At 38.4% G+C, this 20,923-nt stretch overlaps 1 protein-coding gene across 1 annotated transcript in view; it reads right to left on the reverse strand.

The window, feature by feature from the left end:
- SLC35F1 (solute carrier family 35 member F1) overlaps nt 1-20,923 on the reverse strand; it is a 227,820-nt gene that overhangs the window by 11,165 nt on the left and 195,732 nt on the right. Inside the window, exons 5-7 of the mRNA XM_059842227.1 lie at nt 19,228-19,384; nt 14,933-14,985; nt 10,312-10,466 (exon numbers count right to left, since the gene is read on the reverse strand). Of these exons, the coding sequence (XP_059698210.1) occupies nt 10,312-10,466; nt 14,933-14,985; nt 19,228-19,384 (365 nt within the window). The remainder of the gene's footprint in view (nt 1-10,311; nt 10,467-14,932; nt 14,986-19,227; nt 19,385-20,923) is intronic.

Consider the following 20,923-nt stretch of genomic DNA (forward strand, 5'->3'; position numbering starts at 1 on the left):
TCTGCTGCTTGCATGTTCTACTCCATGTAGAAGATACTGATCTGTGCTTTCTGTCATACAGCAGCATCCTCTTTTTCAGTTCTTGAATGATATTTGCTGGTGGGTGTAGTTTAACTGATAAGGCAGTGGTCAGTGGGAAACACATAAGCTTTCTTACCTTTTAGATGCTGAGGTTATCTGCAAGGGGAAAAAATGAGGAGGGTTTACTGGAAAACTGTCACCACTAATTCTATTAAAATTTAGGAAACTTAATAGATTTCCTGGAATTCACTGGTGGAATGAAACAAACTTATGGAGAAAACTAATAGCATTTTGGGAAAAATCTCTGAGCTTGACATAGGGAGCTGTAAGGCAAATACTGATTTTGCACAAAGCTGCACGATTTCATGCTTCTCAAATGGCATCCTCAGAAAAAAATAATAATAACCTGTCATTTCTAAATACATGCCTGATAGGGCAAAATGTTTGTGTGAAATGGCTTATCCTTATTTCCTGAGTGCCAGGAGAGATGGAACACTGCTTTCTCTTCTCTTTCCCTTTGTTGCCTCTGACATCAGACGTGGAGAAAAAAGGAGCCTGTGTTCAGTACCCCTGCGGTACCAGCAGTCTGTCTAATTAAAAAGTGCAAGGTAGAATGAGTCCTGCAATCTGTTTTAATCTTATCTATGTAGGAAAGAGATTTTTATGTGTAGTTAAAACACTTCTATTACATTTCTCTAATTTCCTGTTAGCATCCTTACTATGGCATAAGGGGGCTTCATTTCTCTTTTTTTAATATCAATTACTTGGCAAGAAAGTGGAAAAGGACCTATCCTTTCAGATGTTCTTAATACAAAAAGGAGGAGCACAACAGAATAGCCTATAAAATCAATTTTCCCTCCCCACTTTTACCTTTCAGTATTCTTTGTTGGCTTTCCCTATCAGCTGCCAGTTGCCATGTGTCTTTCTGGGTTTGGTGCAAGTATTTAATATAGCAGCAGCTGTCTGCTGTAATGATTCTCTATTACTGTACATGAGGCTAATTGTGCTCAGTGCATTCAAAACCACAGTTACACCACAATAACTGATTCATCTTGGATTCTTTGTTTATATTTTTCTGCTGAATCTAACAATACATTCCTGTAGAAATTCCTTCCCAAAAGGCCTTCTCTTCTCCTGGCAATGCAAATGGAGGGCACTCCTACCCTGAGAAACAAGGACTATGCAGCTGCAGTTACTCTTAGGATGAGTGACCACGCCAGCTGTCTGGAGGGAGTGTGACATGGCTGTTTCATGTCAGGGTTCTCTGTAGTGTGACACATTTGCTGCTGGCAATGAGAGGCCAAACTGCAGGAGCTCCAAGAGCTCTCAATTGAGTTGACTCTCAAGGCAGGTGCATGAGGGAATCACAGTGGAGGGCATGTCCTAAGCTGTCAAATCCAACCCCCCATTACTGCTTACAATCAGATGACATATTCCATCTGGCAAATCCTTCTCATGCAAGCATTATTAGGGATTTTTTTCATTTCCCACTAACCTATTTGAAATTATCCTGGGACCTCCCTGCTATGATAGCAAAAAAATCCTCCTAATTTCTATACAGTCTCAGTTTCCACCCATATGTTCTTGTATCATTAGATCAAACAATTCTCATTTTCTCCCTGTGAATTTATAGATTAATTCATATATGTTAAGGTGCCATAGTCCCTCCCAACCCATCAAAGCTCTGTTACACACAATAAAGATTTTTTTAGGGATCTGCATATTCAGTACATTGTTAAGGGCCATATGGTTACTCTGTCGAGGCTTTGGAGCAGATAAGAGAAAAGCTGTGTTTGGCCGTCTTGAGCTGACAGAAAAAAACTCTATAGCTACAGCTAGAAAAGTGCTGTCCCTGAGATGGTAAGCGGTCCTGTCCTATGGCATTAGCACTTCTCCATCAATACCAGAAATACCTAGACAGACTCATTTGGAAACAGCTTTGTCACGACCGTGCTCAAATTCTTCCCATCTGTTGCCACAGACACTGCCTCGCACTTTGTGCTTCACAGCATTTCTCAATGTCAGCCAGTTCTAGCTGCCTGATTATTCTAATTCTTCTTCCTACTGAGGGTGCCAAATCTATTACTACAGTCACTACACAAGGCTAGTCTTCAGACCAACTCTTTGGGACCTCCATCAGCGAGTTCCTTCGAGCATGCTGTGTCTCTCTCAGCACATTGCCTTGTCCTTTATCCTCATTAGCCAGTTTCTCATCTGGCTTCCAATCTTTACATCACTAATCCTCTTCTTTAGCTGATAATTTTCTGTGCTGCACTGTTCAAAACATTAGATCTTTCATTTGACTTTTCCCTATAAAATTCTGTTAAATAATCGGACAGACATCAGATTTAGACAGGATTATCTGTCTTGTGTGAACAAGCTTGCATTTCATCCGATTTTCCATTTATCTCCATGTTCCTAATTATGTCTACTTTTGATCTTATTGTCTACTTCATATCAAATTTGAAGCATTCAGATTATTATGTTCTGTTTCTACTTCTGACATAGTAATTTCTATTTCTATTAAAGATGGTGCATTGTCTTCACATTTAACTCTCATCCTTACTGAATATGACAGAAGGTCCCAATTTTGTTTTGGTGCTAAGTGAAAGGTTGTTTAATTTCTGCCTCCAGTGTCCTTGCACAGCAAAACTATTTCTTCTCTTAATACACAAGAACTATTTACTGCTTGTTTCACTTTCTTCTTCATTGCCAAGTTTGGTTTATCTTTTCCCGTAATTAGACTTCACTCATTCTCTTTTTTACCTGCACAGTATTAGTTTTCTTTTGTGGTTCCTTGTTTTCTGTTTATTTTTAACAGTTTTTCAAGCAGTTTTTATGTCCAGGTGCATTTGGAGTTCTCCCTTACAAGTTTTCCTCTTGTCTTTAAAATATAAAATTCATATTACTATAAGTTAAAGCTATTAAAAATCTCCTTCAGATCCATTATGAGCCTTTTTAACAGTGTTCCTTGCTAAACTTAACTCATGTAGGTGGTGCGAATAATTCCGGAAGTTTAGTCCAGCAAATATAATTGCTTGTCAGCACTGCTGATATCCAGCATCTATCCCATATCATGGGTTTGAAAGCTTCCAGTTTAGTGGGAAGGGGGAGTTTAGACAAAAGAAGATGTTTTTGTAGATGTTATAGAAGCTAATAAAATACTCCACTGCTTAGATTGAAAGCATGAAAAAGTGATGTTTTCTAACTGTTTTTTTTTTTGTGTGTTGGTCCGTTCCTCCATTCTGGTAGGAAAGAGAAGCTGATGTGGATCTTTTAGCCCTGTATGTCAGTAGCATTCCCTGATTTGGCTGGTAGGAGGCACAACTAGAATAAGCTCTTCAATTCCGGTTGTATACCAAAACAGATTTTATGTATGTTCCTTCCTGGCAGCTCATAGACCATGGCATAACTTGTAGGCCACACATAATTCTTTGCACACTATTATTGCATTTAACTCTTAGCGTTTTCTTTCCAAGATGATTCTGTCTACATCTCTGAGGAACTTCTAGTCTTTGTTTCCCTATGCAAAGGTGAAAATAGCATCCAATTCAAAGAATCATAATTTCAAAATCTTGTAGATTTTCAGTAGTTGAACCTTGTTTAAGCTTTTGAATGTAACTGCTGCCTTGCTAAATCATGACTTTTTTTTTGGCTTTCTCTCCCGGGTTGCAAATTATTGCTGAGATATGTAACTCAACACATTCATTGTACTCCCTTGTCTTCAAAATATGCTTGTCTTGGGAAATGCTGAGGCTTTTATTTATGCTGATTTTTTCCTCCACAAGTAATTACGAAACTTAGCCTCTTGGTCTTTGTTTTTATATTCATTGAGCATCATTTAGAAAAAGCATGTTGTCAGTAAGACCCATCTTTTTAGATAGGATGGCTTCATTACATTTTTCTGTCTGCACTTTTTCTTGTGATAAAGAAAAATATAGTTATTTGCTACAGTATTTTTTGCTCTCTGCAGTGTGCAATCCATTTCTATCTTTGATATTATGGATCTTTATGGCTCTGATCCCCCAGCTTTCCTTTTCCAACCCAGATTCACCAGCACCTTTAAAATCAATATGGTTTTGTTGAAGATTTATCATTCAAGAGTTAATTCCAGTAACAGGAAGAGTTTCCCTAATACGTTTGAGCTCTCACACTGGGTAGGAATTAAAAGCTACTTACTTCCTTCAGATTGCAACAACTACACTTCCCAATGTACTCTTGTTGTATACTTAAGAGTTCTCTGACCAAGTCCAAAATAATTTATTCACTAATTCCAATAATTTTACATTTTAACACTTGAGGTATGCAGGAAAGAATGTCACTAAGAGATGGAAAGATGTGACTCAGAAGTTACCCACAATAAAAAGGGGGTGAGCGTGGTGTTTGCTTTGGAGTATTCTAAGATCAAGATGTGTTCACTTAGCATTTCTGTTTTGATAATTAGGCATTTTCAACAAAAATGCATTTTTCTAGAAAGCTTCAAATAATTTCTTTTGTATGCAGTCTTTTAACATAAGACCAAACGAAAAAATCCCAAGATAAAAGCACTGAAAACAAGCTAAAAAACTTTACATTTAGATGAGCCAGTGTCTGAAATATATATTTGAAATCAAAGCTTTTATCATAACTTCTGCAATATGAATGCCACATCATTTACACCCTTCTTGATGCCTTCCAAAGAGGGAGTATCCATGTTTCACTATTCTTGCTTTGCAACTAATGAATCTACTGCAAGATAGCACTGTGAAAGGAAGACATTTAAAAATGCAGCATTTTGAAAAAGCTTCCATATCCGTGCTGTGTTGTTAAAAATCTGTCAGGCTGTGCAACATCTTAGTGGAAGACACTTTGTTCTCCAGCTTCTACTCTCTTCTGTCAGTTTACTTCATAGCTTTTTTTATTGTATGCCATCCTGCACCATCACAAAAAGGGGAGTGGATGGGGACCTTTCTGTCGCAGGAATTTGTGTGACCAAAGACACGTTTAACTCCTTTCCACCTCAAGGCAGCTCTTTAAATATAGACACCTAACTATTTTCTAATTGACTAGAATTTGGAGGAGGAAATTCAAATAGCTGACCAATGAAATAAATAAATTTAAAGAAATTTTAAAATGCTGCTTAGCAAGGCATGTAGACAGTACAGCTTCATGGGAGCAGAGCTGTTGAGAGGGACTCCCACTGTAAGAAATTTAGTATTTTGGAAAATGAAAGGAAACATGAACATAGCTTTTTTGCACATTACCAATGACATAAAGAATTAACTAGTAATATGACTTACCCTCATTATTACCATAGGCTTAGAGGTATTCACAAGGATATAAACCCTGTGAGATTAAATGACATTTAAAACAGAAAGTTTATGGATCAGCAGCCTGCATACCCAACTTCATCTGGAATATACCTTTAAGTATATGACTGAGAAAGTGATAGTGTAAAAACCAGCTTTTTAGCCTATGCTGCCTGCTTCCCTAGAAATAATGATGCACCACTGACAACACCAGTGTCAAAGTTTAAAATTGGTAGGTGTTAGTTCCCTAACAAGTGGAAGCAAAGAATAGGATCTTACTGACTTCAGCTTACACTTTCAGGGAAGTTTAAAAAAAAAGGTGAGAACATAAACTGAAGTATTTTCTCAGTTAGGTCTGAGGTCTCAGAAAAGTCTCTCAGATGTTTATGGATGGCTGCCAACTAAAAATCAAAGTAATAAACAATCGTCCCCCAAACCAAACCAATTTTATTTAACTCCTGCTGTCAAACCACAGACTTTGCATCCATCCTGTTCTAAGAAAATCCAGGACTGCCTGAAGCATACAGAGTCAAGGTCAAAATAAGGTTACATCTGCATAGTCATGAAACTGTGAATTTTTTTAAGGATTATTCCTTGAGTGGCAGGCTTTCCTAATTTAGGAAAATGAACTGAAGTGCACCAAAGACAGCATAAAAACTCACACTGTCTTCAACACGTATTTCAAGCAAGGGTCAAATTTTCACTACAGTGAAGACTATGTAAATCCCAAATTCACAGGCATTGCTCAAGATCTGTGCCAGCCAAAAAAAACCAGGAACCCCTTCCCCCAGCCTTCACCCTCTCTTCTGGAAAAACCCCAGTCTTCATGGCTTGCTTCCTGATGTAAGGGGAAGATTGTCTTCCCATTGGATGGATACTGTTAGAATTAGCACTGTTAAGTAATTTTTAGAAACATGACTTAGTATCAGCAAAGGAGGTCTCAACTAGCATAATATCAGATTTCTGGTCCTGGAAGGTTTTGAGTACCATGTTTATCTGTCTATTCAAGTCCTTCGTCACAGATACTCTCTGAGATTCTAAATCAAGATACATGAATTGCTACTATATCCAGAAATTTTTTGAATTTTTATAGCTGCTTCTTGGATAAAGTCATGAATGAATTTGCAAAGGAATAATGTAATTGATTGTGCTTGGCTTGCTAGGTAATGATAAAATATAGTGTGATTCAACCTGCTGATCCAGAACACAATCAGTATTCATGCTTTAGCTGCTGGAAAATATAAAATAAACTGCTTAGAGTATTTAGTGAGAACCTAATTGGCTTAGAATGACTAAAGACAACAGAGAGCTTGCAAAGGAAGCTAACAGAAAAGAGCTAACAAAAGAGCTAAGGCTGAGACTAAAATGTAAAAAAGAAGACTCCTACAAAAAAATGCCCCCATATTTATATGAAAGTTCTAACTCTGTGCACCCAGAGAGGTGGCCCTGAATTTTTTAGCACCGCTCGTGTCCATGTATCCATAACAAAGAATGGCCAAGGACAGTCCTCTTACTTGTGCTAAAGAAGAAGGCAAAATGAGAACAGACCAGCTAGAAAGGTTGTGAACATAAAAATAGTATAACATATCTCAATATGGTGAGAAATTAAAAAAAAAAAAAAAATGAAGATATGGTGTTGTATACTTAAATGCTATGGCAATGATGGATATTCAGCTACCAAAGAGGCCAGACACATTTCTCCATCCACTGGAATATTTGAAATCAATTTTTGATTACAGAAGAACTAAACAGACATCTTTTATTTGGGGGATGCAAGAACTTTTAGGAATGATGCATTACAATCTAGTAATTTATCTCCAATCAAAAGCTACATATTTTTACATTTTAATACGATAAAATCTTGAAAAATTAACATCCTGAATTACACATATATCACCAGAATTGTGTCAAGTTAACAGGTGAATTTCCAGCTTCCATGGGCCTGTGAAGTGTTCAGTGTGCTAAGAAGATGCCTGCATGTGGGGTAAGACTAGAGATGCAGCTGTTTATAAACTCACTCATGTCCTGCATGCAATGATGTTGCAAGGCTGTATTATATAAAAAGGAAATGCTAATGAATCAAAACACTTCAAAGACAATCTTCTCTTCAGTTTGGTTTCAAAAGCTCTAAAGCTCAGTTAAACTAATTTTCTGCAATTTCCATGGATTTTCATAGATCTACTGCTGTAGGTGCAATAAACTTGTCTGGTGATAAAAGTAACAGCAGAGGGAAAAATCACAACGGTTTCTTGAAAGACTCATAAAATTATATTCTGCAAGGGAGACTAAACCACTCCGTTGTTCCTACCTGAATACAAACCCATTTGCTTCCCAGTGAAGTGGGGCTGTGCCCATTGGCCAGTGCAGAAAAAAGCAGAAGGAGCTGCAGAGATGTACAGCTGGGCTAGGAACAAAACAGCTCTTTAAAAGCTAGGAAACAAGCAAGTGTACACAGTCCTAGGAGGGAAATTAATTTGGATCACTTCATGCCAACATATTAGACGTCATTATTGAGTGCAAGTCACACATCTCACAGTTCCACTTCCTCAGATAAAATGATACCTGACAGCAAACCATAAAGAAAAGAAGGAGGTCATCTGACTATGAATAAAAACATGATAACTAAAGAAGAAACCAAATAACTAAGTGGACTTTTAAATCTACATGATCTTTGCATATAACCTCTCTCTTCAAATTTCATCTGCAATGTAAGTTTGAAGGGTGTGAAAGGAGACACTGACAGCTTGAGAAACTGATGCTGCATTTCAGGTAAAGGTCCTTTCAAAAACCCCTTATTATAAAGGTCTTCTCCTTTTCAACACTTCAGCTGGGAAGAAGAAAGGAGAGACAAGTGAGTTGTATGGAGTGCAGGATGAGGATAAATTACAAAAGAAATGCCCTGATGAAAAATGCCAGTGCTGGCTTGCCATCTGTGGGGTAACTGGCTTCCTGGAGAAACAGAGTAAAAAGCATTGCACCAGGTGCTGGCGGGACCAGGAGCTGAAGGGGCTGTCTCAGGGAGGATGAAATCCAGCCAGGTGAGGTGCAGAGAAGGGCTTGCTCTGATTACTGAAGGCTGAGAGACAATGTGATTCCTCTCTGCTGTTGTACCAATGGGGTAACATGCCATGGAGGTGGGCATTCTTGCTGCTAATGGATACTCTTGGTAGAAAGATGAATTGAACCAAACCAGGCACAAGTAAATTTATGCTGGAAAGAAGGGGATTTGTAACTGTTGGAGAAGTAATGTTCTGAAGGTCTTCCAAGGACAGCAGTGGAGGTGCTGGATAGGTTTAAGTAATTGGTAAGTGTTTATGAAAGCAACAGCATGATACATACAATAATCATAGGAGGATGAGACTTTCAGTTTTCTAATAATTAGAGCAAGGGGCAGAGGAGACCATCAGTTACTTCAGATGTGGAACTCAACCAGTTTACCAGGACACATATTGAGATGGATGTTTTCAACCAGAAAACCTCCCCATTCTGAGCCTTCTTCTCTTGAGCACTTTTTCCATACAGGTCTTGGAGGGAGACCAAGATGCCATTATGGATGGGAGCTGACATGCACTTTCTATAGAAAGATGGGAGTCAGTAAAGCTGAAAATTCTGCCTTCCTGGCTCTGCTAATGTATCCATCAAGGAAGAAATTAAGTCTTTAACTCACCTTTCAAGTGTCTGAACTTTAGAGTTTGTGTTTGCAAAATTGCCTTTTTTTCAGGTTTGAGCAATGCTGAGCACAGAGCTGTTCACCCTTGGCTGCCTTTTGAGTCTTTCCCTCTGTTGGAATTTGATTTTGGTAGTACACCACCACCACTGTTTTCAGAATAACATCTGTCTTTCATTGTGTGATTTAGTAATTTTTCTCAGAGACAGTGGACTAACACCACTAAATATATTCGTCTATGTGTATCAACAATACACAATAATACACCATAATACACACAGTTTTCAGATAACACCTAATCTCAAACACTTGCAGTTTGAAGCACGAGGCAGAGAAAAGGAGAAATGATATCACCATGACACAGAGCTGCAAAGCAGCAGGCAACCAACCCTACATTGTGTTTGCAGTCAAATTTTTGTTTCTAGTCTTGCTTTTCTTGTGCCTGCAAAATTGTCAAAGCCACAAAACCAAAATAAAAGACAAACAATTTTGTGTTGAACTCTGAGGATTTGAACTTTCACTGTCACATTCAGATTCATTCAGGTGCTATTACTATAACAAAATCTGATTTAAGTTGATTAGAGACTCAGAATCTTAAAGCTTTCTTTTGCCTAACACTTCTAACACAATTTAGCTATCTAGTAAGCTCCTTTCCATGAATAAATGATGGTAGAAAGCAATTGCTTCCAGCACTGCAATTTTATTTTCACAGAATGGACACTGGCAGGGGATACTTGTGAATAATGAAGCGCCATTCCTCTTCACTGGAGGTCAAATGTGGTCCTGTACCACATGGTGTTTTAAATATTAGGGGACCTGGGAGGTCAAAGTTTATCTTCAACACAAATATGCTGCAGGTTTGGGCATTTACAATAAAAGGCAAGCCACTGGTATGGCCAAGAGAAAGGTGTAATTTAGGAACAATTTAGTTATGAATTCAGAATCAGTATGAACGAAACAACCTTGTTCCCAGGCAAAAAAAAGTCTGTGGGAATTCTGGAAGAGTCCCTCCCTTCATGCTGCTACCTTAAGTCTGTTCACAGCCATTGGAAGTAACCTTTGATAAATAACATGAAATTAATGATACAGTGGCTGATGAACAGGTACTCAAATCTTAAAACTTGTAACAAAAAGACCAAATGAGCTCTCTTAGAAAACAAATCATAAAATAAAGTTTGTTTTAGTGTAGGAAGCCAGAAGTAAAAAAAAAATCAACTTACACTTTAACTGCTTAGATCTAGCAAAGCTTGGAGGCTTCTTTTGCTTCCTTGTCCTTAACTGATGTTTCTTGAGGCATACTGCTATTACCCAAACACATCCCTCATTTCCACATACCTTGTAGTGGAAGAGGAACAACCCACAGAAGAGGCTGTACAGGTCAGCCGTGAGCAGGGAGAGGTTGACGGCAGTAGCACTGGTTTTCTTTATGACCACTGGCATAAAGCTGTAGAGGCCAAACATACAGGCACTAAAGCCAACGTACAGCAAGCCTGCAGAAGAGAAACAAGAGGAAAAGTGAACCTCACAGCCTGCAGAGATGACTTTGTTGGGAGCAAGAGGGTTGTGCTTTTAGGAAAAGAAAGAATCATGCTTTTTCAAAGAAAAATTCAAATTAATAAGGTACACATATCTAGAGAGTGAAAACCATATCAACACTGGACATAAGGTCCTTTGGAATCTTCATAATAGCAGAGTTGTTTCAAATTGGTGTCTTGTACTACAAGGGACTACCTCATGTCCAACATAGATTTGGACATAATGATGCATTTGAACATATCAAATCCAGTCTCTGCAGGAGATGAATGTCCCCAGCACCAAGTGAGCTCAGCTGAGTTGGATGGAGCACACAGTGTTTTCTGGGAATGGACCCAAAATATGAATGCAATATTATTTGCAGAGGAGTTAATGAGCAAATGGATGAATGCATGAGGACAGCACTCAAGTGTCACAGGTCCCAGATGTATTTTGCCACCAAAACTGACAAATCACTCCACAGCTTTGCACCTCTGTTCCTCTACTCTTTTTTTCCTGCCTTCCTCAATAAAACTTTTGTGAGCTGAAACTCTTTCCTGCTACATGTTTACAGAGTGCCTCACACAAATTAGATTGTTAGACACTAATATAATAAAAATACATTACAGTAAAAATCTAAATTAATTTAAAAACCTAAATAACTTACTGGGAAAGAATTAATTGCTTCAGTTATTACTTGATAAATCCCAAGGCAAATTAATCAATATGAAGTTAAAAAAACCAGCAAACACTTTACTCATGCCGTATGCTGCAGAATTCCCAGCTGATATGTGCATAAACCTAAATTTAGACTCATGCCAGCTCTTTCAGAACATGTTATTGACTAAAAGTTGTGGAAAATCTGATTGCCAAAGTCCTGAAAGGGATTAGAAAGGATAAAAAAAAAAAAAAAAAAAAAAAAGGCATATAATGGCCGTATATCTGCATGTGGATCCATTTAGTTAAAAATTCTTTAGTAAAGCTGTCTACAGGACAAAATCAGCTGTGACAGATCGAGTCCTTTGGAAGCATATGAACTGAAGTGTACATTCAACTGAAACAAACGCAGCAGACACAAACTCTCAGTGTCCATACATATTATGGCATGCTAAGAAATTTGAATTTATATTCGAATATGGACAATCATGGCAAAAACTGCTTTTACCCATAGGTAACAAATTTATAAGGTGTGCATTGTATACTGGTAACAGAATTAAGTTTTAGGCAGCGCTTGAAAGCTGCTTTATTTAAACTCTGTGACTCTTCTGCAGCAGGCAAATAATTGCACCATATGGAGTGTAGTTTTGGTCAATGGAAAATTGTCTTGCATACAGGAGCACTAAGCCAGCTTTTCTTCCAGGCTTAAGAAGAACAGGTCAGGCACCAAAGCCATTCTGGATCAGAAGTCAGCATTGTCAAAGTACAGTCTGCAAATCACCAGCTGGTCCACCAAGTCTCTGGCTGTTTAGATTTAACACAGCTTTGCTGGTTTATGCACTCAACTTACACTACAATTTTATGGTACTGCCTTGGTGTTCACATTATTTGACAGCCAGCTTCACAGGTTGCTTTTCCAAAGGGCATTTCAGTTCCAGTGGAAAATTGCTTAAACTGTAGCTGTCCTAGCAGAGGTGAATATAAAGTGGCATTTCATTTACAGCTTCAAAATATATGTAATATCCACCAGATGGGTGGCATTTAGTAGTGACAATAAAAAAGTGAAATTAACATCATATGATTTTCAGATATATATGCTTCTTAGAGGGCCAATTTTGAGACTGAAAATATTATTTAAGTCAACAGCTTGAAGACTCAGCCTCCTCAGGTACCCATGCAGTGCAAATAGCAGCCTTGGGAATTGCCTCTAGTGCTGCAGTCCCAGCAGACTCCAGAACCTCTCTGGGCAACCTGCTCTGCTGCCTGCCTGCCCTCAATATGAAGGTGATTTTCCTTACATCCAGTCTGAATCTGTCATTTGAGCTTCTGTCTGTTGTCTCTCATCCTCCTGCCATGCACCTCTGACAGTGCCATGCACCAGCTCTGTCCTTTTGATAACCTCCTTGTAGGTAACTTCTCTTCCACAGGCTGAACGAGCCCCAGTCCCTCAGTATTTCTCCATTTCTCCTTACACTTGGTGTCTTCTCACAAACAGGCAGGATCTGTCCCTAGGGACCACTCTGATACAGCCCAAGTAGGACAGAGACCAACATGACTTGAGAACTTCTGGTCTTGTTTCTGAGCAAGGTGGTTGAACGTTGCATGGTGCCATGATGTACAAATGTTGCTTTTGTGCTTTTACTCCAAAAGCAAATGTTTAATTGGCATGACATGGAATCAGTTATGATCTTCCATCCTGCCTCGGAACAAAGACCACTCAGAAATATTCAAACCCCTGGTAACAAAGGACACTTCCTTGGAGCTACAAACTGGCTTTTCTCCTAAATACAACTGATGTGAGTTTATTTGTTAGTATTTCATCTACCACTATAAAACTTGTCATGGTCTCATATGAAACCACTCTCTCAAAACTGTAAAATCATCCTCCTTTCAGTCTGGTTGTCAACAAGTATTAATACTTAAACCTTCAAGGATACAAACAGAGCTACAGTGATTCACTCTAAGTGTGAAGATGATGATATGTATCAGGGCAATTTCCAAAATTAACACCAGGAGGGACACAGCCTGTTTTAAACATGATAGACATAACAGATTGGCTTTAGATCTTTATATTCAAAAATCATTTGCATCAGTTAAAAGGTAGCTCATTTGGTCTTAAAAGCACAATTATGGCAGATGGCAACAGGCCACCTGGATTTATTTATTAGCTTGCCTGCTGTGACTTTATCACCACCATTTGGAAGGCTGAAGTTTTAACTCTGCTGGACTGCAGGTTTGAGTCTGTCACAGTGGATAACTACTCAGGACAAGGCTGTGAACTCCCTGATACAGATTTGTCAATCACTTTTTGACAATCTTGTGTCACTGCCAATGCAATGGAAAGTACACCAGGTGCAGCGGAAGCCACCACATTTCCAATTATTGCTCTAACAAAACAAGTACATATCTATGATGCTTTTGCTGAGATGATCTCAGCCTTGTGAAGCATAAGGACTCTTCAGAATTAGTAATCAACTTTCAGGGACATTTTGGCAGCATCACAGATGAAGTAAGACCTTATTTTAATAGCACATTTCACCGATCCTGAGTTTGAACAGAAATCTCATGGAAGTATATATGACATTTACATGGACAGTAGATTAATTCACTATGACCACTGGTACCATCAGTACCAGATTAATTATGTCCCTAAGCTCCTTCTCATGAAATATAAACAAACACTGATGCAATTATGCTAACTATGTCAGATTAAAGAAGGCCAATACACTTAGAGGACACAGTTGAGTGTGTTTCTCCATGGATACTTTAAATTGATTTGTCACTTAGTTTTACAGCTCAAACATCAAATTTCCAAGATTTCTTGGTGCAATATTTTGTGAAAAATGTGCTGTATTTATCAAGGTTTAAGATGATGAAAGGAAATTGCAAACCAAGTTTAAAGAAACCAACTGTATTCCACAGTTTGTATCCCCTCCCCTCAGGGATTCCCCACATAATCAGTTGTTTTTGCACACTTCTGAGTTGTCATTTTGATGTTCAGTCTGAAACCACGTAAAGAGCTGCTGTCAATGGATTGCCAAAGCTTGAATCCTCTGCAATCGATCAGCTCTATGCTACTAGTACTCTTTTATTTCTTCTGTTGTCATAAACAGTGAAGGAGTGATTATAGGGACTCTCCTAAATATTGATTTGCTTTTAAACCAAATAATTCATTGGACTAATTAGAAGGGAGTCATAAACTCAGCTTCCAAACTGAAATGGGAAAATGCAATCCCCTGCTTGGCAGAACACCATAACTGCTTCATTGGGCACGATGCTCCCAAAACTTGTCTAAAAGGACACATCTGCTTTATTTCACCAAGACTATTTGGAAAGCAATTAAAACACTTCCATCCAGAAATGCTCCTCCTGGGAGTGAATTTATGAGGCTATAATATGCACTGCAAGTACTTTTTTAGGTTATTTTGTTAGGTTCCATTTTCTTTCCTTGGCTTTCATTGAAAAGGCTTGGCTCTTATTGACTGCCTCATTTATTGCCCCAGTGTCGCATTGAATCTTAGAACTGGAACCCCACTATTGTTTTACTTCATGGCTGGCTGAATGGTTATCTTACAGCAGGCATAGGCTTAACCTCATTGTGCAAGGAAGGTATAACACAGAAATGGAGGAGAGATCATTTAAGAACAGTTATGAGGCTCAACCTTTGGTAGTAACCAGTGGAAAAGTCACAAACATTGGCTCCCCTGAAACTCTGCACCTGCCTCCCCAAATGCTGGCTGTCTCCACGACTCCTTCAGCAGCCATCTCCCATGAAGTGTGTTCTTACCTATTTGCCAATCCCAGGGGACTTTCAACAGCTCTTTGTGTTCCATGATTGCACTAGAAGAGAAGAGAAGGCAAAATTCCATGTAAGAGAACAGAAGTTAAATTACTTCCACTCATTGAATTCAAATGCTGGACAAAACAACATAAATAACATTATAACAAAAAAGTCTCTGTAGGAACCAAATGCAATCAAGAGCTTACTAATCTACTTTGGCATTATCCCTGTGCCTGTGCATTTGAAAGATCTTCAGGGCAGTAATCAGATGTGATAGCATACAATTTCTCCTGGTTTATTTCCAGCTCTCTATATACCTGCTCTACATGCCCATTCCCCTAAATGTTCAACACTGCTGTTCTTTTCTGACTTAATATTCTGAAACCTTGTGAATGTTAATTATTAATAATATATCTATCTGAGTTATTCATACTTCAGAGTAGCTCTGCAGAGTAAAATAAACAGATATCACAGGCTGGTTTGGGAAGCATACTGTGATTTGTTACACACTGAGAGAAACCAAATAGTCACAGCAGTGAAAATCAAGATAATAAGCAAAGGATGGGCAAACCTGCTAAAGTCCACTCTCAGTATCTTGTAAATCTTGCACTGTACAGTAACATCAAAGTCACAGATCCATAAAATTCTAAGGTGGCAAAGTCAGCTCTTCCCAATCCAGGCAAATAAACCCTTTGGAGATAAGATAGCTCTCAAGCCAGGTCTTTGCTCAGCTAACTGCTCTCCCTGTCTGTGTGATTTCCAGATAAATCCAGCTGTGCAGAACTCTGCATGCTGGTCTGGACACTATTTTTAACAAGTATAAAACGTGGAATTATAGAGATTGAAAAACAAAGTAGCTAGTAGGGAAGGCAGCATGTAGAAGACCAAATCTAATAGTAAAACTACAGGAGCTCAGCACCTTCCAGATTAATCTAGTCTAAAGAGATGCATCGTGGAAATTTTAATTTGCTTGCTGCTGATCTGAGGCAAATCTAATACTGTGTTCAGAATAATAAGACTATATTCTCCGCAAAATAACTAAATTATAGGTGTCTTTGCATGCATAAGGTATATGTCTTTTTTATCAGTAATTCCTGATGAATATAATGAAAACAAACTGCAGCGGTCTCTTGGTCTGGAAAAAAAATTTTCACATAACTTAAACGTAGGAACATTGCATTCATATTATTGCTTAGCCAATATAAAAAAATACATAAAACAATATACTATGGCTTGTGATTCCCTATGATCTGTGAAAAAAGAGGGGTGAGAGAAACTTTGTCAGAAATGGCCATTTAGTGATGCCAGAGGAACTGAAGAATTGAAATCACAATGATTTTGAAAGGTTGTGGTAGTTGGAGAAGGTCCCTGATGACTGAAAAGAGACAAATGCAACATTCAGTTGAACACAGAACAAAAAGTATAGCCTGGCCAGCCTTATGCTAACCTTTGAGAAGATTATGGAACAAATCTACCCAGAAGCCATTTGCAGGAAATGAAGAAGACGGTTCGAGTGGGAAGAGCCAGCACAGTGCTCTCAAGAGCACTGCCTTCTGTGATGAGGTGACAGGATCAGTAAATAAAAGAGAGGGAATGTATGAGAGTATGTGGTGTAACCTACTGTTACTTTAACAAGGTTTCCAATATGATTTCCTTAAAGATCTTCCGAGAGACTCAAGAAGTATGGACTAGATGGGTGGACTATGTACAATGAAAAAGAAAAGGGTGAGAAGAAACTTCCTGAAGTTCAAGAAAAGCAAGTATTATCTCCTGCACCTGGGGTGGAGTGACACTATGAAACAGTACAGGCTGGGAGCTGACTGGATAGAAATTGTTTTCCAGCGATAAAACTTAGAGTCCTGGTGGACATCAACCTGGACCAAAGTCAGCAATGTGTCCCTGGAGCAGAGGAGGGCAACAGCATCCTGAGCTGTACCAGTAAAAGTCTGGCCAGAAAGCTGAAGGATGTGATTTGTGAGACAGCAGCTAGAGTCCTGTATCCAATCATGGGCTGTCCAGAACGAGACAGACAATAACAAATTGAAGGAAGCACAGCGGAATTCCATCACAATGGTCAGGCAGGTTGTAAGAGGAGATGCTGAAACAGCAGGGTTTGCTTAGCATGAAGAAGAGAAGGCTAAGCTGGGGGAAAGGAAGATACAACAATAAATTTTTCATCTTAACTATGCAATGAGTAGTTACAGACAAGGTAGTCATACTTTTCTTGAAGGTGCAAAACAAAAGGATGAATGACAATCGACACAAATTGCAATGTGGAAAAATGATTAAATATCAAGGGAAAAAATTTGTCAAACACTGGAACAGGTTGTCCAGCATGACTGGCAGTTTCATTCTTGGAGATACTAAGAAATCAACTGAACAAGTTCCTAAGCAACCTGATGTAACTTTGGAGCTAGCTTTGAGTAGGAGCTTGAACCAGATGACCTTCAGGGGGCCATTAGAAAATAGGCCATGTTATGATTATGTGATTCCATCAGATAACCTTATCTCCATTCGCTGAATAATTGTGATATCCCCAGCTCTCGTAAACTAATCTCTTATTCTTCCTCCCTGCTTTAATCATACTCAACATACTAAACTCTTTCCACCATGTCTGGGTAATCAGCCAACTCATTAATTCACTGCTTCCCCTGACACCTTAGCTCTTCCTCCTTTGCTGCACATCAGGCATTATCTGTGTTTATTTTATGTTACAGTCTAAGACTCCTTCAGTTTAGAGGATCTAAAGGTGCTATATTGCACCAAAGTGGACAGTAGGTTTTCAAAGAAAGAGCCTGCAAATTTAACATGAGGAATTGGCTTCTCTTTGAAGTAAGTGTTATATTTAGTTAGAATAAATCTCTGTGAACACATAACTGTTCATTACAGGTAAAGGTAAGAAAAAGGCACAAGTATGAACTAAGTGTGGTTGGGTCTCCAGAAAGTGCCCAAAAAGCACCATCAGCAAAAAGCTGCAGAGGCTGGTGGAGAAAAACCCGTTGGAGTGAACCTTTGGGCCAAAGTTTGAATAGAAAAACCTTAGGGTTTTCAGCAAAGAAATGGTTTCTTATTGTTTCTTTCCAGTTGTGTCTTATTTATACAAAGATGCCTCATTCCAAAACCAGATTCTCACCAGCAGAACAGCTCACAGACCCTGAATTGTGACTAACTGCTTGGGTCAAGAGGGAGGAATGGCACAACAATTGAATTCTGGATTATGAGACATTTACATGACAGTTTACACACACAGAGCAAGACAAGGGCACTGCTTTGATGTCCTCAGAATGTTAGTATCTACTTAATCACAAGCATATTAAAAAATGCTTCATCCAAAGATACTAGGCACATTTATATGCTCTGAAATTCCATATTTTTTGAAAATGGAACTTCTTGTATGGCAACTAGTTAATATAAATAATTTAAAGACACTTGTTCAGATCCCTCATAAACATGTGAAGCTTTCTAGCTAAAAAAAAAAAAAAAAAATAGAACTACTGAAATAGGAATTGATGGGCTGTGGTTTTTTTATCAGTCCCTGTTCTCAGAAGCAGAGCAGCTTAGATCTGTAGAGAAGCAACTTGTTGTGGACTAATAATCAAAAGTCGTTCTGTGTTACAAGCATCAGAGACAGATGTGCAAAAAATGCAGCAATCTTGCAGGGTTACTTTTACATCAGCCACAGTGCTGAAGCACTGGAAGCCACTTTCCAACTATTAGGCTTGCAGTTGTGATGCTCATTAGCTACATGTGGATTTAGAACAGAATCTGTAGATCCTGAAATCCATGCAACAATATCCTATGAGCTAAATATTTTTGAAGTGAAAAGGCCATTTTCTTAAAGACTTTTCCATTATTTCCTCTGTATCATAATGCAGTTACACAGAACAAGCAAACCAGTAAAACACTTTCTGACTGGATGTGTTTTCTACCTCTTAAGAATCAAAGCGACTTTTTAAAATATAAAATAGAACCAGAAGAAGCTGTAGATTTTGTTATTCACAGTTCAGAAAAACACATGAAGCATCCACTTGTCCTCCAGCAGCAAGATGGTGTGACATGTCTTCTCCTTCTTTATGTGACTACTCAAGGACAATGGTCCTTGGATTAGAGTACTTGGGTAAAAACTTGTGTTATTATTCAAATCACCAATCTGAAATATGAAAACCAATGCAAATTCCAAGATTAGAGGACACCTGCTTTTCACAGGAAAGGGCTAATTTTGAAGGAGTGGTTAGTCTATCTCAATGGAGGCCACAGCTGCACGTATTTGAGCCTTAGTGAGCTCAAAGCTGCCCACTTACAGCTGAATTCCACTGAAGAAGGAGCCGAAGAGCCCGATCATGCCCAGGAACTCCACTCGACTCAGGTTCCGGACGATGTACTCCTCACAGACATTCGAGATGCCGTACAGCGTTGCTCCACCGAGCACCAAGAGGTCCCCTATCAGTTTATTTTCACCTGGGGATAAATAGAAAAAAAAAAAAAAATCAGAATGCCTCAAAACAACCATCTTCTGTCCAAAACCATTGTTTGTTCTTCCCTACAGATTTCATTCCTCTATGTAGCCCTTATCTGGGGTAATAAAATGAATGTAAATATTATATCCTTAGAACAGTTTTCATTCAATACACCAGCCCCAGTTAGACAGAGGGAGAGCATATTCATTGCTGTAGAAAGAAGAAGCCAAAACATTCTGAAAAACTTGTAGAAAAAAATTATAGAATCCAAGTGGGACTCTTCAGAGACTGATCCTTTTAACTTTATTATTACTACCTTTTTTTTTTTTTTTTCTTTGCAGAGAGAATGTGACCCAACTCTATAGAGCAGTTTGCATCTCATCTTGAAACTTAACCAGTCTAAAACATGTTCAATACTTAGATCTGAGGACAACTGAAAAATTCTGTGTACCTGTGAAATGAGTGAAGAAATCATTACAACCTAATATTGACCTCATTTTCACATGGAGCTGTTTGACAAGAAAGGGAGGAGGAAGGATGGGGTGTAGACAGGGTGATGATAAGGACAGATTTTTAAAAGAGGTTCAATTAACATAGCAGTACCTAATGCATACAAAGAACAAGAAGATGCGTTTTCAATACCTCCAGGTATACAGAATTACTAAAACATTTTGTTATCAAAGACTGCTTGAAATCTTTTTAAGTCTTGGAAGATTTTATTACTGGGTGTTGGGGAGAGCTGCAGTGACATTTGATCAAGATCAAGTTCCAGCTTGAAAACTGAGGCCCTAGCTTTGCAAACTGGTGCATGCAATTCCCTCTGCACATATGGCTTGTTAAATTATTTCTACAAGAGCTACAGCTTCACAAAGCTGTCAGATATTGCTGCAGAACCACAATCTGAAATGTTGGATTATAATGGATTTTTCTTCGTAAAGTTTCAGCAGAAATGCTGAAGTACTACACAGTATTTTTTAAAAAAGAAATTCCATTTTCTTTTAAAATACCATGATTTACTTTTTATGTCCCTGTCTTTCAAAGTTTCAATTGATTTGTAAAATATACACTGCAGTAAATAAAAATGGAAACCAAACATTCTAATTGGTTCAAAATTATCTTTTCAACATTTTTCTTTAAGGAGATCTTTTAAGCCTTCAGTTATGTTTCCAAACTGTAGTGCTGAAATTTCTATGGGGAAGAAACTTATGACAATAAAACCTGTCATAAGAGGACAGACCAAGGATTCATTAATCCTGTCTCCAACACTGGCTATAAGCACTAGAAAAGTAGAAATTGTTTAAGGACAATAGGAATGGAGTAAAGTGTAAAATATTCCCAGTAATACTCTCTTAGTTTCCAACATTTTTCAGCTCAGATGAGATGTGGCTTCTGTGTATTTAGCAAATACTGCTACAATTGTTTTTCACATGTTCATCCAGCCTTTCACTGAATTTCTGTTTTGAATGTTCCTTGACTGGCAACATGTTTATATTTGACCATTTATCTCTTTAGGATTTGGTTGTTTTGCTGTTTTTGGGGT

The sequence above is a fragment of the Haemorhous mexicanus genome, chromosome 3 (assembly GCF_027477595.1).
Source record: "Haemorhous mexicanus isolate bHaeMex1 chromosome 3, bHaeMex1.pri, whole genome shotgun sequence".
NCBI lineage: Eukaryota > Metazoa > Chordata > Aves > Passeriformes > Fringillidae > Haemorhous > Haemorhous mexicanus.